A 27,736-nucleotide genomic window follows, 5' to 3' on the forward strand; every position below is an offset into this window, starting at 1 on the left:
GATAACAAGTCATTCTAACATTAAAACCCAGTACCCTTTCACACATCCCATCCATTCTCCTCTTTTATTGTCCAATGCTGCAACGCCGCAGTCTTAAATGTCACATCTGAACCAACAGCACCTTTGCCACTGCTCTTTCTCACACTCACAGAAAAATTCCAAAGAGTGACTGGAAAAAATAGTCATGCAGGTTCTGTAAATTTATTTAGAGGAAATAAAATTTTTCCACACTGTCTGTCCCTAGGAAGCCATAGATAAGTAATGAAAACATAATGCAAATACTGTATCTCACATATGCATGCATGCAAATCAAAGTACAACTTTCATGCAAACTAGATAATGCACTTCTTAACGTACTTAACTAGGATATGTACACTGTCTCTGAGGAAAGAAAAATTATGCTGTTAATACCATGACTGTCCAAGGCATCCTCAAAGGAATAACAAGGAACAAGAAAGCTGAGGAGGGAACAGAATGGCACAAAAACGACTTTCTGTAAAAATAAAAAATAAATAACATAGACAACACACTGTTTGGAAACATGAATTGCAAATGAAGATGGAGCTCACAGTAAAACCAGAATAATTCTGTAAGCTGCTGCAACCTGGTGTAGAGAAACTGCTTTGGCAGGGGGGTTGGACTCGATGATCTCTTGAGGTCCCTTCCAACCCCTACGATTCTATGCTCCAAAGACATCATCATCGAGATCTGTAACGCTATCATATGAACCCTTGAAAGAAACAATGCTGAAAGGAAATAAAGGTATGCTAAACAAGCCTATGGAAAAAACAGCAACCAATTAAGCAGAGTAAATAAGAAGAAAGAACAGTCAAAGTTGTATGCAAAATAAAAGCCCTTCCAAAGAGAATGAAAAATACCCACAACAGACAACTGAAGAAATTCTATATAAACTGCTAAAATTATAATCCATATAAGAACACATGGATTTATAAATCTTACTCACTCCTTATCTGCTATGTCTGTCTTATTCAAAAGCAAAATACACTTATTTTTACACTACAAGAGTTGATCTCAACTAACATGCTCTACTACACCAACTAATGGGAAAGGCAAATGTAAACTGATGGATTGTTCCTAATTTTTATGAAGCTTGGATTGGAATAGAAACAAGCTAAACTGAGCAAGTGTGGTAGCAATGTGATTTCAGAACTCAAAAAAACACAGCTGTGAAGGTAGTAAAAACTGCTGTTAAAAAAAAAAGTAAAAAAACAAAACAAAAAAAACAAACCATGGTGGATAGCTTAAAGAAACATGGGAAAGGAATTTATCCCCCTGATGGCATATAAAGAGCATCTGTACTGCTTGTTGTTGATTTTAACTTGTTTCCTTTATCTTAATTCAACATCGTCTGCTTTGAACTACTTCAAAATCAGACTGATAGGTATGAAAACTACATGCTTATGACAACTATGTTTAACTGAAATTTTATTAAAGTACGGAATAAAAATGAATAAATGTGACTTACTCTAAATTCTTCGCTTTGTTACAGTCACAGAAAAACAAGAACATTGCTATCAGCAAAAAAAACCCTTTTTTTTAACACCTATTATACTCTGAGAAGCTGTATTAGGAAAAATATCTAAATTAAGGTTTCCATTTACTAACACATTGCATCAATTAGAAACAACTTGTGATCCTCCATAAGCATACTGCAACATAACTTAGATAACTAGGGCGTACAGGACTAAAGCGCACTCTACCATCACTCCTCTGTGAGAAAGGATGGTGCAGAAGCACCACAACCAGTCAAAAAAAAGGCACAATCTCAGACAGATCTGTTAAGTGAGTGAATAGCAATTAACAATAAACCACCAGATTTTAAAGCAGCTCATAATCTATACCTCTTTGTTTACATAGTTTTACTGCCTTTACATGCAAGATTCAATGTGAAATTCACCCTTACCAAAAACTTCATACCACTGTAATACTACACATCATTGCTTAAAACCTTGGTAGTAAAAGGCCCTCTTTATCTGCTACCAGCCAGACTGCTCCAAAAGTAAAGCCTACTTTATTATGCTGGCTGATGATGTCAGAGGGAAATTCTGGTGGAATAGCAATAGAAGTTGAACCTTCTCAACAACATTTTGTTGCTGTGTGACAGATGGCAGCAGAGGGGCACTCTGACAAAACGGCATCTGACATGGAAGTGCATATGAAGCAAAGGTGTGAAACTGAATTCCTCTGTGCGCAAAAAATTGCACCCACTAACATTCATCAGTGCTTGCTGAACGTTTATGGAGACCAAACAGTGGATGTGAGCACAGTGAGGTGATCGGTGGTGCATTTCAACGCTGGCAACAATGGTCACCTCCTCTAGTGCAGATTTGCATGAGCGTGGCACGCAGGCTCTTGTTCATGGCTGCCAATAATACATAGTTAATAGTGTTGACTGTTGAAAAATAGTGTTTAGTAGCTGATCTATCAAGTAATGTTACTGTTGATGATCCTTGTAGCCATTGTAGTTTCCATGGAAATAAATAGGAGGCATTACTTTTGGACTGAACAACACGCACTAAGTACCAATAGCAGGAGTTGGTCTCAATGACACTAGTGGGTCCCTTCCCACTCACAATATCCTATGATTCTTTATTTGATAAAATAGGCTTGACTCATGGTTTTCTTATCATACATTTGAGGTCACAGATAAGCAAAGGCAACAGAAAACTCATATACTTCTTAAGGGAAAAATTCATTAAGTCCTTTGTCACAATTCTGTTGAGTTGTTACCTATGGCCACTCAACACAATTACATAGAGCAGAGTGAACTCCCTGAGGTTATTAATAATTTGGGGCCAACAGCACTGCCACTGAATTAACATTTGAGTTCCATGTATGTCAAAACACTTAGGTTTTTCTAAACTCGACGTCATGGAAGCTTTACACATGCTTTAACACTAAATTTAACTTTATCAGACATTCTGGCTCGTAGATACATGGGTAACTATCATTACCACACAAGCCTGCACCTTGCAGGATAAATATAGTATTTGCTGCCTGATTTTAGAATGACTCCCTTCATCCCACTAAGTTCCTAACATTCATTAGATAGGCTATTGGCAATTCCTTCTGTTGAAGTATGTCAGACAGGTTAGACCACTACAGTCTACTAAGATTCTGTGAGATGCTAAGCAGATCCTTTCACAAGCAGTATTTCTAACTCCTGTTTAAGCCAATGGGGTTAGAAGGCAACTGATATCTCAAGACTGATTTGTCAAAGTTTGTATCTCCTACAACAATTTAAATGCATAACAAGAGGAAAATGAGTGCATCAGTACATTACAGCACTGCACAGTTGAAATGAATATATGCTGTGCATTAACAGCACTGCCAGCTTCTAATTAAAAATCAATCATGAAGAAAAACAATTTCATTGTGTTAACATTAATATGTAGCAGCTAGAGACAAAGAAACTACTGTTCTATATTAGCCTTAACAGCTTTGGTGTACCTGCCCGTCTTTCCAGAATATTGAAATACTTCCCAATCTTTATGAAACTTAGCTCAAAAGAATGCAACATAATCTCAATGCAGACACGCTAAAAATCCCCAAAAGTATTTTTTCCATCACTAAACTACTGACACAATGGTTACTTAGCGTATTACTAAAACTATATAGTTGTTTGTTTGTTTTAACCAAAAATGACTTCTCTAATGCTACCAGACTTAATTTCAAATCTCAGAAACAGTCGAATGACACACACCTGCAATTGGAATATTCTGTGAGATTGAGAGCTGTACATCTCCAGTCCCAGGAGGCATATCAACTACTAAATAGTCCAGTTGACCCCAGTCCACCTAGAAGACAACAATAAAATATATGTCAGAGGTTTGACGGGTTTTAGTTTAAGGCATTTTAAAGGACACAGGGACTGAAATAAAACACGTTACGTTGAACAGGTGAACCAAGGACAACTCAAAGAATGATACTGAGACAACGTCATTTGTTGTGTAACAAACATTGCTTAGGAACTGTTTCCATCAATTTTTGACTAATTTTGCTTACTACTTATCCATTCTTCGAAATTATGTATAATCTCTTAAGCAATTATTTTCTGGTTTGTTGCTGTTAGTCATGCGTGGAGAACTATTGGTAGTGAATGTACTGAATTTTTACTAGGAAAAAGAGCTGTTAAATTAAAGTCACCAGGTATAATACACAGATCCTACAACATACCTAAGACATCACAGAATAAATCATGATTACTGGTTGCTAGGTATCAGATGAGAGTGACGAAAGGTCCTAGGCTCAAATCTGGAATTGCTGTGATTACTTATGTTCTTGACCAGTACAGACTTCCTGGTGAGCTAAATAACTCTCCCTGGAACACAGTGTACTGCAATGCACATTCTCCATCAGCTTCAATGCAGGGAGCTTTTGAGCAATACAACCCCACCTAACCCAGGAAAGGAAACAGCACTACTCCATATTATGTAAAGCCAAGCTGTGCTTTGCCTAAACATTTCCCAGTGGCTAAGTAAGCCCTGGGAGATGCGTGATTTGACTCTGACATGGTGTAAGTTAATACCAGTGCACTCTTTCAAGCCAGCAAGAGTAATATGAGGTCTTTTGTCTCTGCAGTACAGAAGCTTTAGAAGTCACAGCCACATTAAAAACAACGGACATACACAAATATCTCCCCTCACTCTTCTCTCCACATAGACAGCGTGATTTTATGGTACATCTCTGATTCAAACTGCAGATACGGTCTGTGACCTGAGCTAAATAAGAAAATGACAAACAAAAACAGAATTTCATCTTCTCTTTTACTTCGCACGTTTCCTTAGTGTCATCTGAACAGCAAAAATTGCCATTTTTGCCTGTCTCCAGTTATTGTTCTGGAATGTCAGACTTTGTCAAGGGAACGTTCATTTCATTGAGTCTTTGTACACATGAAGACACTGGGGAAGCACAAATGATACTAAATCCAGCCCACTAATACAGTGTAGTAGTCCAGCAAGAAACAGAGTGGTTCAGGGTTGACCAATAAAGATAGAAGATTCCAAAGCACTTAGAGGAAAAGGCAGATCTTACTTTAGACATCAACATCAGGGACTGTGAATTGATCTCAGGCCCTCCTCCCTTTCCTTGTTTCCCTCACAAACGCTGCAGGAACACTAAATTGTGCCTATGACCATTTCTAGCTAAACAGAAAATGCTACTTATATTAACCACAGCAAACATTGCACATCATTTTCTTACATTTATTATTGATCTATAATATTATACTATCAATATTTTGTCAGTGAAAATGACATATGGTGAGCAGATTTCTTAAGTAATTAGCATCCATAATCATATCAAGATTATAGTAATTCCAAGGAAGAATCTCGCTTATGTGCAAAAATGTATACCCTAAACGTAAACGTAAAGCTTCAAAGGCCAAATTATTTTTAAAAATCTTTTTTTACTTATTTTTCTTTATATATATATTTATTTTTCTTATCTTGTTTTGCAATTAAGCAACATTAATTACATACCAGTGCTTGCAGATGTCTCCTTTTCCAGAGAAAATTAACTTTGTTCACACTTGAATTTCTATGTTTCTTAATTAAGATTAACCGCTACAAAGGTAAAATTGAAAGGCTATCGATCCAGATGCTACAAAGAAGTAGCTTACAACAAGAGAAGTGTCAAATTCCTTAAAGATCTGCTAAAAACTAAACACACATCTGCCATAAAAAGCGTAGATTTAAATATACAAGAATAGAGCCTTTGTGATAATCACAACCACCTTGGAACAGCAAGGTAATGATTGTTTAGTGCATACAAAGGATTACATCAAAATGTGTTTTTTCCCCCATACTCCTTGTAATGCATGATCCTGGCATCTTCTGTTCAGCCCAAATTTACAAGTACACCCATCACGTTCTCCTTCCTTAAATCCTTCTATAGAAACTTCAAATAAACTCCACGTGATCCTTTTACCTGGCAAACATCACAGTTAGTTAGCCAAATAAAAAAGCCTGACCCTTTCTACTGCTGTTCCAAACACTGATGAAGAATATCTCAGAGGCCAGCAGTGAACTTCTTTCTTAAGACACACAGTCCTGCAGGGCAGTTTGGAGCTGTGTCAAAGAAAAGTCAGGCATTAACCGTTAGGAAAATGCTCTTCAACAGAGGGTGGCCAGACATGGAACAGGCTCCCCGGGGCAGGGGCTGCAGCACCAAGCTGACAGAATTCAAGAAGTGTTCAGACAATATTTTCTAATAAGGTTTGAATTTTGGGTGGTCCTGTGTGGAATCAGGAGTTGGACTTCAAGACCTCTCTGGGTCCCTTCCAACTCAGGTTAATCTTTGTTGCTCATCTAAGCAGAGGTATCTGCCTTGCTAAAAATGTCTCCATGTGGACATAAAAAGCCTTACCAGTGGAGAAATAATAAAACAATTGCTGTTTAATAAGTTGTTTTCAAAATTTACTTCTTAGAATGGGAAAAAGAGTCCACAAATTTGAAGACATCAGAGCTATCTGCCTCAAGCTTGCTTAGTAAGTGACCCCATAACAAGAAGTTCCAGGATTGCACTATGAGTAATGATTTTTGTTCAAGTTATAAACCTCCGAAAACAGATGTTAACAATGAAATCTTAAGCACATGGTGAACCTCATTGCTAGGCAACAGAAAAAATACTCTTAACACACAGGGCAACTACATTACAATGCTTTAGCTAATTTGTGGCACTGAAATCACCTTATTTATTTCATTCAAATTAATGGATTGAAAAAAAAATGATTCTCATCAAATTAATTGTGTTTCACTATAATTCCTATACATCTGACAAGACACCAATCTAGCAGCAGTGTAAAGGACATTTTGCTGCTCTACACATAGCAGCAAGACAGGCTCCTGTCATACTAGTTCAAAAACACAAGAAAGCTATCTAGATGTGCATGTGTTGAATATGTACAAGAATTATCCTCCAAACAACTTGCAATTGTGCCAGTACAACTATTAGAAGCTGGATGGTGAATTGGATTGGAAAACTGCTCCTTACTCCAAATAACCTTATTATTATTTTTATATTTTGAACTGTTAAAAAGATCCAAAGCTGGTGTTTTTGCCTGGGAGCAAACAATATCCTGTAGCCATTCAGGACCTGCTCAGACACAGGTTGGAGAATTCTGCACCTGACCACAGTTCGTGCTGTAGTCTTCTGCTTATCGCAGGAGTGTGACAAACACTGGAGTTCAGTTGCTCCTCCATCACCCTCCCACAGTACTATGCAATACAACAGGCTTTTATTAAACATGTTATTGAATATAATTTGGAAGGTGTAACTATTCATTATAGAAATGCACACATCATTAAATGAGAAAAAACAAACAAACAAGACTTTTACTAAATATTAGTAAAGCAGGAAAAAAGAGGAGACATTTTTAATTAACTTAAAATTGGAACATATAATCATAGGAGTGGCTTTCTGAAATCTCTTACTGCCATTCTTTCAACATTATTAAAATGGGATGTATAATCAGGCAGTGATATAAAACACTAATTTGAATGCAAATCCTGTTTATGTGCCAGAATACACCAACTCAGGATCCCCAGTCCTCATGTTCTCATACAGCTCTAAGTGTGTCTGTATGCAAATGTCCTTGCATACAAATAAATGAGCTCAGCTTAACAGCAGCTTATGCTCAAGGAGTTCCCTTTGCAAGCAAGCAGTAAGCGGACAGCAGTTATAAAAGCCTGCCTCGTAGCATCTGTAAACTGTCAGCACCTCCACCCATGTACACGAGTGCTAAACCCTCTGACGTTCTAATATATACAGTGTGTAAAACATTTCATACCATAGAAATATAATTTTGCTTTCCTTAAGTACATCATTAATCTTTTTAGAAAAAGGTTTAACTTGACATTTATTGTTAAGCAACATAATTAAGTGCCATGTGCTTCTGCGTTTTTTCCCTTCTCAGAAACACCCCGAATGCTTCCATGTAAATTGCTTGAATCAATCACTGTTTACGTGACAATTCATAATCAAAGCACCCGATATGCATTTTGAGCAAGGGTTCCAAATAGCAAGACAAACCTCAGATACAGTATAGAAAAAAATACGGCATTCTGTTGAGGAATTAAGCCTGAGCATCTTTTGTGCATGAAGTAAAAATGACAGAATATTAGCGCAGAAGGATTGCTACTTGTGGTTTTGAAGTAATTCTGGTGTTTGGTAAATAACAGAAGATATTATTTATTTGTTCTTACTAAGAGGAATACATGCAGAGTTTCAATCAAGCAGCACTGCAGGTGAAGACTTGGCAGCAGCCAGCCAACCTCTGAACACCAGTATCAGAGAAGTTTAAGAGCTACATTGCAGACAGCCTAAAGTCTATTCCTGCTTATCTCCCCTCCCTCCTAACCACTGTGTTGGGTATATATGTGACTTAGTACAGACAACAGTTGAACAGAACAAAGCTCAGAAAATCTGTTGTAACCTCAGTATGAATATGTACAGAACTTTTCATATGTCTTTTAATACATGAAACAAACATTAAAGATGAATTCTCCAAAAATTTACTTAAATATTCTGCTCAAAGATATATACATTGGGCATTAAAATGCAGTTTCATATTATATGAAAACAGATTCATAGTGTCATGAAGCTTAGAATATTGTAATTTTTAAAAATATGTATTTATTCCCACAAATATTTGATAAATGAAACAACAGGAAATGCTCGGTCCCTACAGAAATTTTCTGTCCACCACTGAAATAATTACTTACACCACAGCAGCTTCTTATACTATAGCAGGAGGTTCCATAGTGCTTAATGCAACTTGACACTTTCTGAATGAAGAACACTACTCCTCTGACTTGTCCTACGAAGCTTAACCAATCTTGAAGACTTGCAATTTAACACCATGAAAAACCAATGCACTGAAGTAATTCAAATTCCCTCTAAGGTATTTTTGAGCAGTCACTTTTTTTTCTTTTTTCTTTTTTTTTTTTTTTGCCAAAGTTCAGAGAGAAATTGAGGTGAGGCCTAAGAACAGTTTTCTCCAAAGATTTCCATAAGGAGAAGGAAATTCTCTTATTCCTCCTGAATATAAACTTATAAAGTGCCTAGAAGTCAGAGTTGTGTTCAAGACAATCACTGAAATAGGAACTGGCTACCTCCATTCCATTCCTGATGGATTTTTTACAGCATTAAGATCTGAAAGCAGATGATGAATACAATGCAGTAAGTGTGAGGTTTCTGTCCCCTTCACCAATACAACCTACAGGTTAACCTACCTGAAGTATCATATTCCAGAAAACACAATAACCAGGAGTTTGAAGACAGGCATTCAATACAGGGCTCCTACCCAAACACAGGAAGATCAGCCAAGGCTGCATTGGCCTCGGGGGCACCAAGATGTGAAGCAGCTTGACATGTTCTCAAGAATCTGTGGTTGGTCACTGAAGACAACTGAAAAAAAGGAGCAGCTTTGTGCATCCCCAAAGCAATTACTGGATCAACAATATTGTGTATAAAAATCTCCCACTACATTTGAGTTACTGCTATGGAAGACCCTTTGTGAGATGAAGCTCTTATTTCACAGTGATTCAAAGCACTTGCACTCTAAAAGAAGACTGAGAAACAAACAGTGTTAAGCAGTCAGTCTTGAGATTGATCATTTGTCCACTGCTCTCTACCCTTGACCCACAAACAGCCTGTACTATGTAACACAGAAAACTTTTCAGAAAGACTCCTTCTTCCTGTTCAGTGATATAAAATTGTCTGCAGTTCAGCTTCTCAATACTGATGTTCAGAAAAGAATTGTGGAAGAAGACAGTTTTCTCTTCTTATGCCTTTTAGCAATAAAGTTAAGCAAAATAAATAAATAACAAACACTGGAAGAAAGTGAGTTAGTATCATATCATCCAACTAAACTAATAACGAGGTTGATGCAATTGCTTTATGGATATCACATAAACAATTAAGCCTCTTAGAGCTCTGCCTAAGCACAGAGGGACATCAGCATTATTTAGCTATCAGTCCCAAAGTTAACAAACCACTTTTAAGGCAGCATTATTAGAAATCCATTCCAGCGTGTAAGATTTACGTATGCTGTCTGCATTGCTAACAGATATCAAAAGGGAGAAATTTATTAAACCAACCCTCCACTTATAATTTAGCCAGTACTCCTCTAATGATGTTAGAAACTGATGTATAATTCAAGACTGAACGCCCAAGCTATACAGTGGAAAGCTATTTGCCTAATTCCCTTTACAAGTCATTTAACTTCCTTAAACTTCAGTTTATATTCTGGTTAAAAACAGAAACTCTTAATTTATTAATAAGTTAATAATGCCGACTCAATTATTTGACTCATTGAGAAACTGATTATACATTAGTACCTAAACTGAAAAATATTAAATTTAAAAAGTAAAAAAAATCTGTTTAAGTATACAGTGCATTTTTGAACAGAATACAGAATTTCAGGAGGCAAGTCTTAAGACCTTCACACGCAAAAAGAAAATAACAAGATAGATGTTGTCCAAATCACTTAAGATGCTGCTGAAGAAAGCTCTCCAATATTAACATAAAGAGAGTAATATATAAATTGGAAAAGAATCAATTAGATGTAGACCACTGAACTGAGGCCAGAGATAGTAAATCTCAATATAGAACTAGATTTTCTGTCTAGTGAGATGTTATGTAACCTCAGAATGAGAAGCCATGAAGTGAAACATTAATTTTTCAATAATAAAGTGTTACATGCATATCTCTTAGAATAACCTTTTTTTCCCCACAAACATTGACAAAATTCTATTGTCCAAACTTTATGCGCTTAAAATTCACAAGCATATTCTCTCTAGTCACTGAATTCTGAACAGTGTACCCTTGCCTAATGAAATCAGCATTAGAATCTGCTCAGCTTACCCTGGAGTACAATAATCAATGCACCCAACAAGAAACAAGAAATCAGAGCAAGGCCACATAATAAGTATATGGAACCTTTCAATTCCACAGGAAGACTCAAGGAGATGAGAGTGAAAAGAGAGCGTAAGTGAGAACACAGGCAAGAGCAAGCAGAGTAAATCCCTGACTCAACCCCTGATTCTTAACCACGGACTGGTCCATAGACTGTAAGGCTGATACAAGTTTTCTGTGAATTGAACTGCCATTAGGTTAGAAAGGAGTTAAACCAACTATGTAAAGACTGTCCTTACAAAGAAAGGAACACAAAATGTCTATTAAAAAAAACAGATGAGTTATAACAATAAATATAAATAAATCTAAAAATTGTATACATTTTGCAATTGCAAACACAACTTTTCAATGTAAAGATGTGCTTACTGTTAGGGTAGTAAAAGCATTTACTATGGATTAGACAAACAATCTATGAAAGCATCACACATAAGATTGCCAAAATAATTGCCATGCTTGCAAATCCATGTTTTTCATCCACCTATGCCTTCAGTTCTAATTCTACAACAATAAATTAAAAGCATTATTTGTAATCTAAAGCTAATTACAATAATTTGCTGAAAGTGCTGATATCATGAATTTAAGATCATTAAGCAATTACTGCCAAGAAAGGGTCAGGTTCAACACTTTCATTTCCAGTGTCAATTTTTAGTCAGCTCTAATTCTTACTTCTTAATTAATAAGCAGAGAAAAATACTTAAAATGAGCACCAACTTAACTACACAGAGGCATACTCCAAAGGCATAATTCCATTCTAACCTATTTTTCTTTTAAAAGACATTGTTGATTGAGGGACGAAAAAAAAAAAGAAAAAAATATACTTTATTTACAATTATTTTACATTTTTATAGTTTATAATTATAACAATTATTTACAATTATTTTACATTTGTGTCAGTCATTTACTAAGTGAGAAATAATCAATTTCTGCAAAGAACATAAGTACAAAACCTTGAATACCCACATTTATTTTCTGGGAGCAAAAGATACAGAACGATGCCATGGATGAAGGATCAGTCTCTCAATTTCAGTAATATATATATTGTATATGTATATTTTTATAAAAATCTGTTAAATTCAAACTTTATTTGCTTTGTAAATTTGAGTGATGCTAAACAATCTATTATGGTGTGGGAGGAGGACAGTACTCTTACATTTTGAACAAAAATATGAAAAATGACAAAAAATTGAAAGTAAAAAAAAAAACACAGAAACACCATTAAGTGAGCTCCATCTATACATTCAGAAGCAAAACAAAGCTCTCTTGAAGATCCTGACATTTCTAGAAGCAAATGCAACTACAGGTGAAGAAGGTACAGTAATGGGCAGAACGACTTCTTCCTCACTTACACATATCTCCTCAATTATTATACTTTTTGTGTGTATGTGTTCTTAATGTTAGGTGTCACAAGGCTGTTTAGTTGACTGGGCACAACAAAGTCCAAACTGACAAATGAGCTTGAGAATAACTGAACTACAATTTGGCAGTCACCACTAAAAACATATTGCTGTCCTTAGGCAAAGCATTGCTTACTTGTAGAAAATATTTCTATCCTAAGAGTACAATTTCAACTGTAATTTCAACTGCAGCTCTAATAAAGAAAGTTTGGAAAAGTTATGTTGAATTCTGATTTTGATTCATTTCTCATAGTCAGGATAAGTCTCTGTACTTCAGAATTTCTTTACCTTTCTCATAATAGCCAATATTTACCAACAGCCCTCAGACAAAGGTCCTAAATCCATAATTAATTCAGCTTCCTTTTGCAGTAGTTTTAATGACACAAGGACAACACATTTGACCAAATACTTAGGAAGGCAGCACCCAGAACCAACACAACACCTTATAAGCAATTCATCTGATTCACAGCAACTCAAACTGTGAATTATATGAGTTGGGTGCCTGTAACCCAGAGTAACTTAAACGCTTGAAACAAAAATCACGCACATTTTCACCATAAAATACACAGATAATGGAAACTCTTCTGCAAATACCAAGATCTCTGTTGTGCACCGTGTCAACCAGACATCCTTTAGTGATCCAATAACTATACACAGCCTTGTGAGAGAGGAGCCCTACAGTCTTACAGTACACATCAGGCAGGCATGCTCAAAATGCACCTGTCACTGATAACACTGAATTCAACAAAGGCTGAGTACTCACAGCCATTTAAAAACAAACTAAAGCCAGAACACTGGTTCTGCTGCTGTAATTGTAGGGTTTTATGTCATAATTAGATATATGAAACAATTCAAAGAAAAAATGAAGGTATGAGTTTCATTTTCTCAAGCGGGTGCCATTTATCTCTGCCAACAGGCAAGGAAAACAAGAGTCACAGAATCAACTGTGACCCTATATGTTAATTCAGAGTTGTCTAATCCAGGTTACACTTAAATGCTAAAATTCAAGACACACAGGAAGTGAGACACATCTCCCAGGCTATTCCTAAGACTTCTGCTCAGAATCCACAGTACTGCTCATTTCCAGCCCGTGACCCTCCCGACTTTGACCCTAACTCCATTAATTTCTACTTATTCCATATCAAGCTTCCAACTTCAAAACTCTTTATGATACTGTACAGGTTCTGCTAATGCAATAGCTGAGTCTGAAGGTTATCTCCAGGAAGGAAAAATAACCTCTCAGCAACACTGGAAATGACAAAGGAGGCATTCTCACCATCCTAGACAGATCCTGTTCAGGCTTTACTTTTACTTTCAAACTGGCCAAGCACCCACCTTTCAGGCACTGCCACACAGTGTGGAAGAACAGCAATAATGATAACCATGCTCCTTTTTGCATCTAAGTTACAAGAGCTACAAAGAACAGATCCCTTTATCACTAAAAAAGAACAGAGAGAGGAAGAGTGGAATGTGAGGTGCCTACAAGACCTGATGTTTTGTGAAGTGTCATGCAAATAATAAATGATTAATTTAGGAAAGAAAATAAATAGTGCCTTTTCACATTTCCTCTGCCACCAATACTCCAGTTTAGCAAACACTTATGAACATGATTAAACGGCTACCTCTTTCCTGAAAGGAAAGAGCTAGATGACTTTTTAGGTGCAAAGTTCTGAACTCTGCTGCAGACAGACAATGCAATCCTTTAAACCTCAAGAAGTTTTCTTTAAAGCTCTAGGAATAAAATATAAATATATAGGCATCAGAATCATTTCTAGCCTGAAGGCAGCCATTTTGAAAAAGCACGAGTTCCCCTCCTTTTCTCCCTGCCTAGTTAAATCCAGAAGAACAGTTGCATGTTTTACATCTGTTTTATTTTATGCAAAAGAGGGCAGACATGCATACCTGCGTCATTTGCACTGGAGATGAGACTACCGGAAGCAGAGCAAGGAAAACATTCTCACAGCCTATTCCCACAGCAGTAGCTGCAGTCATAACCATGACAGCTGAGGAAACAGGCCAAGAAATGTTTGCTGTAAATATTCTCACTTACTTGTTAAGCCTTTTTAAAAAATAAAAAATAAAAATCCTCAAAAGCAGTTAAAATACATTTACTGCAAATGCTTCCAGTTCTGCACTAAGTTGCTGGCTAAGGTTTTTGTTTTCTTCTGGCTTTCCTTCCATTTCTTTTTTAGAATTGTTGATTCCTTTCAGAGACTATAATCCTTTTTCATATCAGCTGCTAACGCAAGCCAATAAAGCAACAGGCATCTGTATAAATCTTATTTGCCTCATTAGGGAAAGAAAGGCAACAAAACAGGTTTTGTAACTTCAGCTGGAAACAAAAGAATCAAGCCTACATTCAATCACACCTTTCCCAAAAGACACAGGAACGCGTTGCACAGGGGTGACTACAGGAATGGTGCAGCTCCACAAGCAACACGGAGGGCACAGGGTAGACACGAGGAGCTTTTTGCTGTCTCCTAGATTCTCCTGAATGTAATGCTTCTCAACTCCAGGAAGTGCAGTCATTTCCCTTGCAATACGTACATACTGGCTGCGACTGGTTTAGGCAGTTCTCTATGAACAGACAAGGCATTGCAAAGCTATTACTAGTGTTTTTGCAAGTTAGCATTGACTACACAAACAATTCCTGTAACAGGCTTTTCTAAACATCAACAGTACAAACTAAGGCTCAGTTTCAAGCCTACAGGCTTGAGAAGAAATTTGCTTATTTTTCCCTTTAGTCTGAGCAAAATAAAAATCAGGACAGATTTTATTAAATAGAAGAGAATAATTTCCCTTGAAAGATACCTTAAATTTAGTGATGAAATAAGGCATATCTCTTGACCTACCCTCCTTTAAAATGAAAGCTCATGAAAGATTTAAAAAGAAAAATCCACAAGCATTCAGTTGCTTCCTGTTGCCTGCTGGCTGGACAAACAAGACAATAAAGCACAGTCTTAGGAGCTCATACCTTGCTGAAAATTTGGCCACCATTATTACTAAATTTTGTCCCCCTTCTCAATAGTAAATACTGATCTTTCTGAGTAAAGCAGATATGTAGTATCAGTGGTACTCTGTTCCATGATTAAGCGTCTGGATCTTCTATGCTTTTGTGATCCAAAGTACAAAAACTAAACAGAAAAGCATCCTGACTTCCTCAAGATGCAGCTGCTTTTGCTGTTCCAAACAACACTGATATCTTAGCTTACACCCCAAAAAAGACTTTAGCCTGGACTAACAAGCTTTATACTCAACTCAGGCTAAGATAACAGAAAAATAAAACAGAAGACAGAATTCTAAGGCTGTTGAAATGCTGGCAACATTTTTATTACATTTTTTTAAATATAGTGACACCTGGTGAGACTACCATATTTTAAAATTATGCACAGCAAAGTACAAACACGTCTTAGTAGTTTATTACATAAACACAGCTTTGTTTAGCTCTCTGAAATGTAAACTGTAAATATCCTGCTAAAGACAGTTTCAGTTCTCCATTACTAGCAGACTGGGTAAGTACATGAATACTGCAAAAGAATTCAGTGTTTAAATTAGCAAAGAAATCTCTAATGAAAATGTTGCAAAAAAACATAAAAAAAGAAGTAAAGAAAATTAATATTCTGTATTTAGCATACACACTTTGGGTACATCTGTTTTGTTGATAAAGAGACACAAAAACATGGACTGTTACTATATTGAAATGCAAAAATATGATAAAATACTGATCATTATTCAACTTTCTGATCACTTTTGCTACAATTTCCCAGTATAGCATCTCTCTCTTTTCTTATCTTTACAATCTATTGGCAGCACAATGCAAGTTAAATGCCTTCAAGGGAAATCAATTGATGGAGAGTCCTTCCTAAACCAAAAAGTGTTAAAAATGAGATGCCAAAAAATTTTCAAGCTTCTTCCTTTGCTGCAGTGTTTTGCTTTTTGTTTTCCTTTTTTTCCCCTCCACTTGGTCTTTACATTAACAATAATTTTCAGCATTGATTCAATACTACTATTCTGAGATCTTTTCAATTCACTCAAAATATAGCTGCAAAAAATAAAATAAAAATAAAAAATCAGGGCCATCAACTCGTTATTGTCGCCCTTCTCCTGATCCAAGACGTGTCATTCTCTACTGAATTGTAGTTCACTGGTTCCTCTCCACCCATTCACTCCCTCAGTTATACCGATGAGATACTGCATTTTTTTCCACCCACACCACTAATAATTCTGTCTTTCAGCAAGCCCCACTGATAATCATCAGTGAGTGATCATACACAGCAAAACTGTGACTTTATGTCAAATCCCACAAGTCATACATTTGAAGGATAATGAAGAAAACTTGCTTTTGTTACCCTACTAATCCATGGCTAGTTTTTTGTTTGTTTGTTTGTTTTTAAGCACTGCCAAGGAGTCTGAAGGTATCTCCAGGAGGGGAAAATAACCTCTCAGCAACATTGGGTATGTGTTGCTGAGGTGCATTTCCACTATTCCAGGTGTGGAATGGGTCCACTTCAGTCTGCTGAAACCAGCCCCACAGCTCACAGCAAGAGGCAGGGAATGAGCAGATAGTGATCCAACTTTACTGATATGGCAAATACACAAAAACAATCCATGCTGAAATATGCAACTCATTTATACCTGCAGTCTCCCTCTTTTTTTCTTTTTTAAACAGGTAAGCTAACTTGCCAACTTATCTTGATTTTTTTTTAATTCCATGCTTATATTTTGACACGATGAACTGTTACTTCATATCTGTTCAGATGTGAAAAACAAACAGTAGATATCCTTTACACTCTAAATAAGATTCCCTTTCCCTTGTATTTCTGCTATAACTATATAAACATTAAATTGGCAGCCAACTGCAGTGCCACTTCCCTTCTGCAAGACTTTCAAGCGAAACAATTGTCACAATATACCCTATGATGTACAGCAGCCAATCTTGTAGCACTTGGATCACCTCAGAATTATGCCGGCACTCCTCTATTTGCTCCCTTGCTATTGATCTGTCAAGATGTCCTCAGATAGAAATGGAAACGGTGCTAGAAAACTTACAATACACGCTGTATGGGACAGCGGTAACGACCATTTAAAATCCTTGCAGCAACAGCAGTTCAAAACAGAGTACAAGCTTTGCTAGCTACTCCCTTTTCTCAGCCGTCTACTTGACACTTACTTCAGAGCTCCTCAGCAACATTACCGTTCAAGTACAAACTTCAGGTAACTCTCCAATGAATAAGGTACATCAGTATATTAACTGTATTTAGCCTGTGACTAACAAGAACTCACTTCTATAACAAATACACCAAGATACGGCACTGAGTCAGGACAAACCCAGTAAAGGAACAAGTGCTGAAAAGGACTTATATGAAAGAGGAGGCAACTTCTGAAGTGTATGCTAAGTGGAAAGTAAATAAAAAAAGCCTTCTGCTACAGTTAACAATGGAGAACTATTAAAACTTCTGCGCCAGGGCCTTCATGGTATCTTCACAGAAAAGTATTCAGAACTATAGTTCAAAAAAATTTCAGTAAACTTAAAAATACTCTCTAGTACATACAGGGAGGAGAAACAGGTTGTTCAGCCCTCCTCTTTCAGAAGTGAGGTTCCATTGTCAGGGAATTCACTGATGCCATGAGCATTAACGGACCCTGCTTTGGCAGTGTGCATCTGCTTCCCCAGCTCCTAGGGACATTATGAGCTCAATGCATGGCATCATCCATGCCCTCAACAGGGCTGCTGGCACATGCTCCCATCTGGGGATACAACCGATTGAAGCAGTAGCACTGCAATGCGTGCCAAAGGCCTTCAATCTCCCAGGGTTGAGATTACAAATACAGCAGGTGCTAACTTGAGCTATGTCTTTGAGGTTTTAGGCTCTGTGCTTTCTGTGAGCCTAGCCAATGCAATGTGACACATGAAGAAGGAAGAACAGCCTTCCATGGCTAGTGGCATGGATGCCCCTTAATTAAATGCTAATTTAAAAGTCTAGAGAAAAGGTTTCTTCCTTAAATTTAGGAGCATACACACTGCTGACTAGGGCAACACTTGTCACTGTTCTGAAGCCTGTATTAGAAGCAGAGGAGAATTCAGTAAAACTGGAAACAGGCTACAAAAGAAGAAAAAAAAAAGCCCACTTTTTCCAGTCAATAAGGCAGCACAAGGTTTTGAAGCATTTACAGAATATATACAGAAACTAAGTGATCTCCAAGCTGTATACATTAAATCTCCGGAAAAGATGTCAGCTGCAAACAATAATGGGTCACTTCAAAGTCCAAACACAAAAACTTAATGCATTTTTTTCAGTTGTCTGTCTCATTAGCACTTCACAGATCTACTCACAATAAGGAAAAAAATATGTCAAGAAATAAGAAAGCCACCCTGCTTCCATATGCCAGGGAATTTAATAACCAGCAATCTACCTGCATTACACAGAGATCATATCTAACGACTTTCATGTACCTGTCATATGTCAAATGCCATCCAAGAATTCTTAGTGATGCTGAATAAACAAGAGCACAAGGGAATACAGCTGTAGATGGGTACAGGTACCTATACATTGAAATCCTTAGACATCTTCAAAGTAGAAGAAAAATACAGAAAAATCCTTTAAAAACTGGGTAATTTACTCATCAAATTCAGCTTTATGTAAGGGGATTAGGTAAATGCATTAAGTATGAACTTTCCCTCATACCTGAAGACAAATTGAACTCTTTAGTTATAAGGCAACTGAAGAAAAGAGGAAGTCATCTAAGCCATAAAAAATATCTGAAATGAATAGGAAGTGAAAAAATACCCCATAAGGTTCTTCAATTTACCTTACAAACATCAGTCCAAGAAGGCCTAGAAAACCGCAAATCCAAGGAACAGCAACAATATTATATAAGCACAAGACTTATTAGCTCATGTGAGATAATTTTTTCCAAAATGGGATTATTTTTTCCAAATGCATATTTTGCTTGTAGTTTGTCTGTTACAAGACTCAGTAAGCACAACTGTAAATGGTATTTAGGTCCACAGCTCCTGTCAAGCACTCACAAGAAGATCTGCGCCCTTTGGTTCTCCAGTGAAAACCTTTCAATTAAGCAACTAACTCTGCAAAAATAAACCCTTAGTGCACAGAACACTTCTTCAGAAGCCTGTAAACAAAACAAGTTCATACAAAAGACCAAGATACCAAAATATTCACTGCTAATACAAAAAGATATACGGACACTCGCGTATATCAGATACACTTTAAAATATCTGATTAGTATGAAACACAAATAAATCCTTACCTGTCTCAACAATTTCTCAACAGCTGACATGACCATGAGCCCTCTCCACACAACTGGAGCAGTCTCTTCTATCAAGAAGCCCATAGACATGCTAAAACAATAAAGCAAAAATTTAATTTTCCAGCATGATACCAAGTATATCTGTCAAGAAACTTGATTTGAATTAAAACATGCTCACCATGCGATTCCATAGTTCTTAAGGGGCCTCATTAGATTTTCTAAAACAAAAGCAAACAGGTTTTTTTGGGAAGGTGTTTTTTTGTTTTGTTTTAAAGAACAAACAACTTCTTTTCTTTTTAAGAGCAGTTTTTCCCTTCTCTATCAACAGGAATTTGCCTACTTTTTCCATCATTCCTTCCATATATTTATATGTGTGTCCTTCTATCTATTCTACCTGAGATCTTATTTTGCTTCTTCTTAGGTTGCAACATTTAAGTGGTATCATTCATGTTTTGCCAGAGAAACAGTGTATTTGGCCGTAACATCGTGTCACCTGGTGTTTCTGAAACATAAGCTACCTTTGCTCATACAAAACCTCCATTCCACACAGAGGAAAACTTAAAACTTCTCCAATACCTGGGTAACTGCCAAGTCACTTGTAACAGAACAACAAACAAAAGTCCTACAATGCTTTTGATTACTATTTTTAATTGTGCTATTAGTTAACCTCACGAATCAGAGGATTATACCCCTTAAAACATCAGCGTTTCAGGGAATTAAGTCTGCTCTAGAACACCAGATGAGAGGTACAAACTAAAGCTACCTCTTAAGTACATGCTGACAACAGTTTTGAAGAAAATCCTCAGGACTTGAATCATTTTTGTAAATATATAATATGCTTACAAGGACACTACAAAGGTAACATCCTCGCCATACTTCATTCTCCTCCCCGTGTTTTCCAGAGTGAAGAAAGAGGTAAAATACGGTAACTGATTCGCTGACAAAAGGATGAGGCAGCAAAAAATAAACAAATCAACAAGATAACAAGTACACTCAAAAAAACACAAAGAAACAAAAAATCCCCTACAGTCAGGAATTCTTTCCAGACTTCACCATCTAACTTCATTAATTCCCTCAAAACTGCACATGCACACACAAACACACACAAACAAGTATTTGAGCTGCACCAGTTTATTTAAGAGCATAAGAGCATCTACAAGAAGGAACCAGCAGAAAATATCAAGAACACTTTAAGCCATAAAGATGTATTACATCATGTACTTTGACAGAAACCTTTGACGCTCATCTAAAGTAAAAACATATCTAATACAGTAAAGACAATGTGAATATAATCTGTGCATTCAAAGCTGAACTCCAGAATTCAGACAGAATAACATCCCGGACCACCCAAATTAAACAGCTGAAATAAAATATACAGATGCAAGCTTTCAAGCAATCAAGCAAACAGGCATCTGAGCCATGTAATTGGATAAATTGTAGAAAAATGGGTGAAAATAAATTCCATACAGTTTTTGTATTCACTGTGTTTTGGTTTACAAATCAAATAGAACAAAATAGAAAACTAAAAAATCACTTGCATGACTACTGCGTTTAAGAAACTACAGAGCTGTTAAAGAAAAAGAGATGGGCTTGGACTGATTGCCTGAACTAGCTAAATATACTTCTGTAGCTCTGTTCAGACTTAAATCAGGGCTGAGTTTTTGTGGCATTACAGTTTAAACACATTTCTAGTCATCACGTTTATTTCTTCCCCCTGCAGCAAAATAGCTTTGCTATGAAGAGGCTGATGACATTTGAACTTCAGCCTAGATTCACCTCTAGGCAGTGCTTTGGTGTCCTTGTAAAGAACACACATACTGCCACAAGCTACAATTCTGTAACACTACTGAAGAAAAAATACTACTTTCATATTTACCTACAGTAAGTTTTTTCTTAAAACAAACAAACAAAAAAAAAACTCCATGAAGCATCTGCAACAGCATGTATCATTGCAGCACCAAGTTCTGTTTTGTCTTTACTATGAAAGAGACAACTATAAAAAGAAAAGAGGCCAATTCTCGACTGCTCAGCACGTGAGGAAAAGGAACTGAAAGATAAGAATGAAAAGATGCAGAAAGCCTAAGAACATTGAGAAAGTTCACCAAATGCCATGCAGCTCCTCAGTTCAACCCAGAAACTCTAAGATACATCAGTACAATATCTGAGATTAACATCTCAACATCCACTACCACTGTACAGAACCCAGGTAAGGCATATGAAACTTGCTGCAACAGATGCATGTACAACTCATTCTGCTTAGTGGGTTACAGAAGAGTTGCTGTGGGCACGCTATGCTGACCTGCTGCCAAAGAGGGTCTCTGTTGCTACAATGGGTGCATTGTTTACTCCTCAACAGCGGAGCTTCATTTTATAAACACTGCATCTTAGCTCCTTGGTTAACAACTATGACTGTAAACTGCTCAGAGGAGCAAGGTTTAATCAAGTTCATATGCTGCACAAGAACAATTCCCAACCTGCTGTATATTCTGGCTATAACATGCTGCATAGTCTCAAAGTAGCACAAAATCCATAAAGCACCCCACTGTTAGCCTACTGCTAAAAAGCATTCTTAAGACTATCTAAAACCTAAAGTACTTCAGCGGGCTTCAGTAATCACCCTCATCTCATCAAACGCAACAGGCATTCTTCCTCTTTCACCCTGGGTCTCATAAAGATTTTTCTAATGCATAACATGTTGGGAAGATTAAGCTAAATGAGACCTCAATAACATCACTACTTCCTGTTGATCTCAGAATAATTAACACTTCCTTCTCTGTTATCAGATGCCTACCATACGGCTTCAGAAATCAAGAAAACAGACAATAAATCTGATTTCTTCAAATCATAACAGAAAGAGCCACACTATACCATCCATGTTGAATGTACAAAGTCAGACCAATATGATCAAAACAGCATCAACCAGAGAATCAGTAAAATGCCTTCTCTGTTAAAACACAAATAGGGAACTGGAAAAGGCAAACATGAAAATTGGTCAGAGCAGCAAAACAGACTGCTGATCAAAAGTGCTCTGGGACTAGCTTGAAAACTGGATTGTTACTCACTTGGGGAAGAATGATGTTGAACGATGTTCAAATCCTTGGGATGGATCTTCCACACTTCATAAAATATATGCATTTGATTTTGCAGTTTTTCAGAAAACCAAGTTTTGCAGACTAACCTAAGAAAGTAACAGAGCTACCTAATTCTTATTCTCTGGGAATCCTGACATGGGTTAGTTCAGCACAAAGTAGGCAAAGAGCTATAAATTCCATAGGAAGGGACACTGGCTCAGTTTTCAGATGTCTGAAGATGGAAGCATTTAAAGCAAGCAAAAGCTTACATTTAGCCTTATCATGTACGTAAAGGCCATTATTCCAGAAGATCGTGATGTTACTCTACATCCCATTAAGAGCCATCACATCGCTTAAGAAAAGCAAAGGTAGCTTATTACATGGATGTTATTTCTGTAACATCCATGTAGGGAGGCATTATCTCATTTTACAGATGAGAGAATCCAGACACAGACTGTGAAACTGTTCTGCCAATGATTGCACAATCCTGCAGACTTGGAGATCTGTACTGCATTCCTCCAACAGCTGACAGAAGAGAACCAGGGCTCCACTTACCTCCAATGCTAGAAAGCATGCAACAACAACTGATAAATAGTTGTTTTATTGTTGAAACAACATATTCTTCATTGAAACCGAAAGAATTAAAATAAAAACAGCAAACATAGGCATAAGCAGTATTCAACAGAAAAAAAAAATCACAATACATATTATGTATGTGTATTTAAAAGTATATTTCTAAGTATCATGTAACTTTAAGCACGCCTTCACATTTCATGGTTCTCTACTTAAAAAATAAAATCACACAATAACTCCTCTGCATGCATTTAACAGAATTTTCACAAGCTTCACAGTTTAAACAAAAGGATCTGCTGTTTTTTGTATAGCTCAGCATTAGCTATTTTCACAACAAATTGCTCTTTTCCACCTCCTCACATCTCAGCCATGTCTCTGCCTGAAACACAGACAACATATGGCACAACAAAACACCTTGCCACCATGCTAGTCGGAGAGTAAACAAGACAGTGCAGAATAGTCTGTGGATTCCACAATATTAGACAAAATCATGTAAGACAAACTCAAGTAATGCGCCATATACACAAATGAGCTGAAACAGATGTCCAGCATGGTCACCTGTAAAATCTCAAAAACTTGCACCACCTGTTTTTCAGTTGAATACAACTTCATGCTACAGTGACTATAGAACATGCCACCAATCTGAGTTAGGTCTCCAACTTAACAGAATTTTCGGTTAGCCACATCACAGAAAATAGCAATTTTCATATGGCTCTTGCTATGAGAAAGTTTATATAAGTTACATGCAGTTTCTTCTGAAAGCCAGTACTCAAGGTCAATAATCTTTAATGAGGTTCCAGTCAAGGACACAAGGCTACATTCACTAAAGGGTTGCACATAAAGATTTCTATCAATCAAAAACAAAATACAGAAGTAGATGCCTTTAGTAGGTTCACAGAAAATAACTATCTCTAAGTGATGGGAAAAGCTACATAAGACAGGAAGGGAAACAGTGTCAAAAAGGTGGGGTCTCCTTTGTACAAATATAAAAGTCTCCCACCCCTCCAGATGCCTTCAGGAGCTGAGCTGAGCGCAGCCTCTTTTGCTGGGGATGCAGGAGAGAGCTATGCATTCTGAACAGGCAGCTTGAAACCAGAAACTGTATTAGAACATGTTTTAAACAGCGCCAATCTCCTCCTTAAAGGCAACTTAGTTCCACCCAGTGTTAACGGAAAGGGAAAGTGAAGCAGAGGGAAAGGAATGGAGGCAAATAGATACAGGAACCGCAGCTGGGCCCCAGGGCAGTACACAACAAAACAGAGCCCAACCTACCTCTAATGGAATGCTAACACCAAAATATTAGTCAAAGTCAGAAATTTTTACAAACCCAATCATCACTTTAACTGCTTATGCCAAAAACCCAGAATATTCAAAGGCAAGTAACAGACTAATTGAGATTTTAAGATTGATTTCACACTGTGTTATAAATTTATTTGCAGGATTGCCCCAAAGGTATTACAATTTGTATCTTAAGCTTGAAGAAGGAGGAATGAGATTTCCCATTAAATGCTGTGCTAGCAGTGTTATCTAACCATGGAGACATCACAAAAACTTCAACCAAAGCAAACAAATAACTACAGTCAAAGAATAAGTGCTCACAGAATAATTCAAATTTTTAAGAAATAAATGTATGTAGAAATGTGGCTTTTTCCATAAGAATCATTTCTTATATTTTGTCAGTCTACCAATCCCATTACATGTGAAGGTTTCCATAGCTTTTTTCCTCCTAGTAGATTGTAGAGGCAATAAAGCTCTGTGAAAGCTTTTTCATTAACAGGGCTTCTTTGAAGGCATGGCATCAGTCCTACCTAAAAGCAAAAGACCTAATTGCCAGAAGATAATACTTCAAACGCAAGTCTGGCAAAAGTAAATGTGAGTTAGTCATGAGTTTGTTGTATTTCAAGGCATTCTTGACTTGTCAATAACAAGTTAATAACAAAGGCACAGGATTAGTTTTAAATATGTTTCCATTGCCTTCAATCACAAACGTCCTTCTTTTTTTACAATCACTAAAATAACCCACATTTTGAAGAATTATCAAATCTTCATGGAACCAAAGAAGCTGAGGTTTTTCTTGTGGCTCAGGAGCTTTTTTAGACTGAGTCAACTCCTTAAGTTCATGATATCTATAGGGAATGAAGTGGACTAACACGCTGCTCAGTAACCAGGCTCAGTAACAAGATACAATAAACTTGGTAGACTCACATTACTGGAAGCTATGCTTTGGTTCTGTGAAAGAGGGAATGCCCAAGACAGTCATACAGCACAGACAACAGTAAATCAAAACAGAGATCCAGGAACATAAGAGATAGACATTCCCTACATATTACCTTCAATTCAAGATTTAAATTCAAAAAACTTTCCCGTTAAGTAGAGACTGCCATTGTTCTCAAGGCAAAGCTATGGAATTCAATACAATTGACTCAAATCAGCTTTTTCTATAGGCTGTATGCTATTACAACAACAACAAAAAAAGTAGGTAAAAATAAGATGAATAAATATCTGCTTCAAATACTGTATGCAACTTAATGTTGAAGATCCTTAATGACAAATGAAAACTATTGTATTTTTTTTTCATGGAGAGCTGAGAAGTTTACAAAAGTGTTCTCAGCATTTTCCATTTCTCATGAAAAACCTCTATACATCCTTTTCATATTTTTTTCTTATTTCACCATTTGTGAAATGAAGCTCTATGTGCTTTACAAGACTATGACTTTCAACAAAGGAGAAAGGAATGTTAGCTGATAAACTTTTAATGTTTCAGATTTTGTCACTATAGGGAAAGGACAAAAATACTTTTTTTCTCCTCTATTTTTGATGTATACAACTTCATTCTCTCTCCTGAACATGCTCTCAGTTGTACTGTGGAGAAGGGGGAGGAAAGATGGAGAACACAATGAGAAAAATCAGAGATAAAACATGCAAGTGAAATTAGATGAATATTCTGAGCGGGTTCAGAATTAGTACCAGTTCTTTTGTTATACTTGTAGCAGCAAAGAGGAATGGAAACACTTATTCCTCTGAAATAAGAGAACATGTTCAGAGTACCAAAAGAAAATTCTTTTGTCCAGGTATATACAATTAAATGTGTATTTACCATTGTATTAAAATCAAACATTTTGCAATTTGTTTCCAGCTTGTCAAAAAGTCAGTTGAAGCAGACAAACCATTTAATCTTGAAAAGTAAATCTTATAACACAATGAATACGTGCTAGCCATAATCCATATCAAAATATTTATAATTATTGTACTGTGGGATTAAAAATATGAAGAGCAATATACACTGCTTTCAAGTACCTGAAATGTATTTCCTTTTAGTTACGGCGTGTTAGTAATTTCTATTTCAATAGCATTTAATAAAATTTGATTTGCCACTTATCTAGAAAGACTGCTCTCAGTAAAATGTTTTAACTACTGTAATGTTTCTCATGTTATAGTCTTCTTTTGTAACGTGTATGAGTTTATCTAAAATGAAAAATAAAATTTTGATAACTGTCTAGAGGGTTTTCTTGCATACTTTTTTGTTTGTTTGTTTGCTTTTTAAACAGCAGATAATATGCCAATAAATAACTCCTCTCAGAGCTGGCTACTACCTAAACAAACTAGACCAGCACTCCTGAGTGTTTCAGGACCACTAAATTTGTAGCAAGATCATATAATTACTATCTAGATACGTGATTCCAGAATACCTAGTAAAATGATTAACGAGATGAAGTTGAGCTTTCTATAACAAGCATAGAATACACTTAAAAGAAAGAATAAAAAGAGGTTTAACAATGGAAATCACATATGAAAAAGCCTCCAAAATAAAAACACAACTAATTGTAACATTCTCCATTATTACTTTCTCTTTAAGACGCTTTGAAGTAGATTTTCAAAGTACCTGTGTATCTATAACACCAGAGGTTTCAGTTGAAATTTAGAGAACTTACCAGTCCTTAGTAAGAAACAAGAACAAAAAAAATAAAAGCCCAAAACACAGCCAGGCACTTCAACAGTGAACAACCTCCGAACTGCTTACAACACTCCTAAGAAAGCCTGCTTCCTCTGAATACATCTGTGAATACAGTTGTTTTCGGTTAAAATTATTTTGTTTATTGCAGGTATGAAATAGTTGTATAGTACTGCTATATTTTCTGATGCTTTCATTTTTACTGCAACAGCTACTTAAATTTGCCTCTCACACAGCAAAAAAGGTTTTTATGCTTTTTCAGAGCTTGCAGTTTTTGCATAACCTTTGCAGTCTATTCTCAACACATGCTTGCCAGAGAATATAAGATGGGTCTTCAGGCTAATAAGAAAAGACATCAACCTCAACGCCATCTTCTCACCAGTGCAAGGATTTTCAATCAGCAATGTCACTGACTGCTGCTGACTCTTTTCTATAATGAAACACAGATAGTTTTAGCAGTGCAGACATGTCTGCTTAGTCTCTAACTAGACATCATGAATAGGGATAGCGCAAACAGCAAATGCTTCTGGAAACTAAAG

General features: G+C 36.6%; 1 protein-coding gene across 1 annotated transcript in view; it reads right to left on the bottom strand.

Annotated features, from left to right (window-relative positions):
- NUBPL (NUBP iron-sulfur cluster assembly factor, mitochondrial) overlaps positions 1-27,736 on the bottom strand; it is a 77,178-nt gene that overhangs the window by 28,348 nt on the left and 21,094 nt on the right. The window contains exons 5-7 of the mRNA XM_065753753.1: positions 19,780-19,819; positions 19,602-19,692; positions 3,725-3,818 (exon numbers count right to left, since the gene is read on the bottom strand). Coding sequence (XP_065609825.1) covers positions 3,725-3,818; positions 19,602-19,692; positions 19,780-19,819 — 225 coding nt within the window. The remainder of the gene's footprint in view (positions 1-3,724; positions 3,819-19,601; positions 19,693-19,779; positions 19,820-27,736) is intronic.

The sequence above is a fragment of the Cyrtonyx montezumae genome, unplaced genomic scaffold, assembly GCF_038088225.1.
Source record: "Cyrtonyx montezumae isolate F1298 unplaced genomic scaffold, pur_monq_1.0 scaffold_10, whole genome shotgun sequence".
In the NCBI taxonomy this organism is placed as follows: domain Eukaryota; kingdom Metazoa; phylum Chordata; class Aves; order Galliformes; family Odontophoridae; genus Cyrtonyx; species Cyrtonyx montezumae.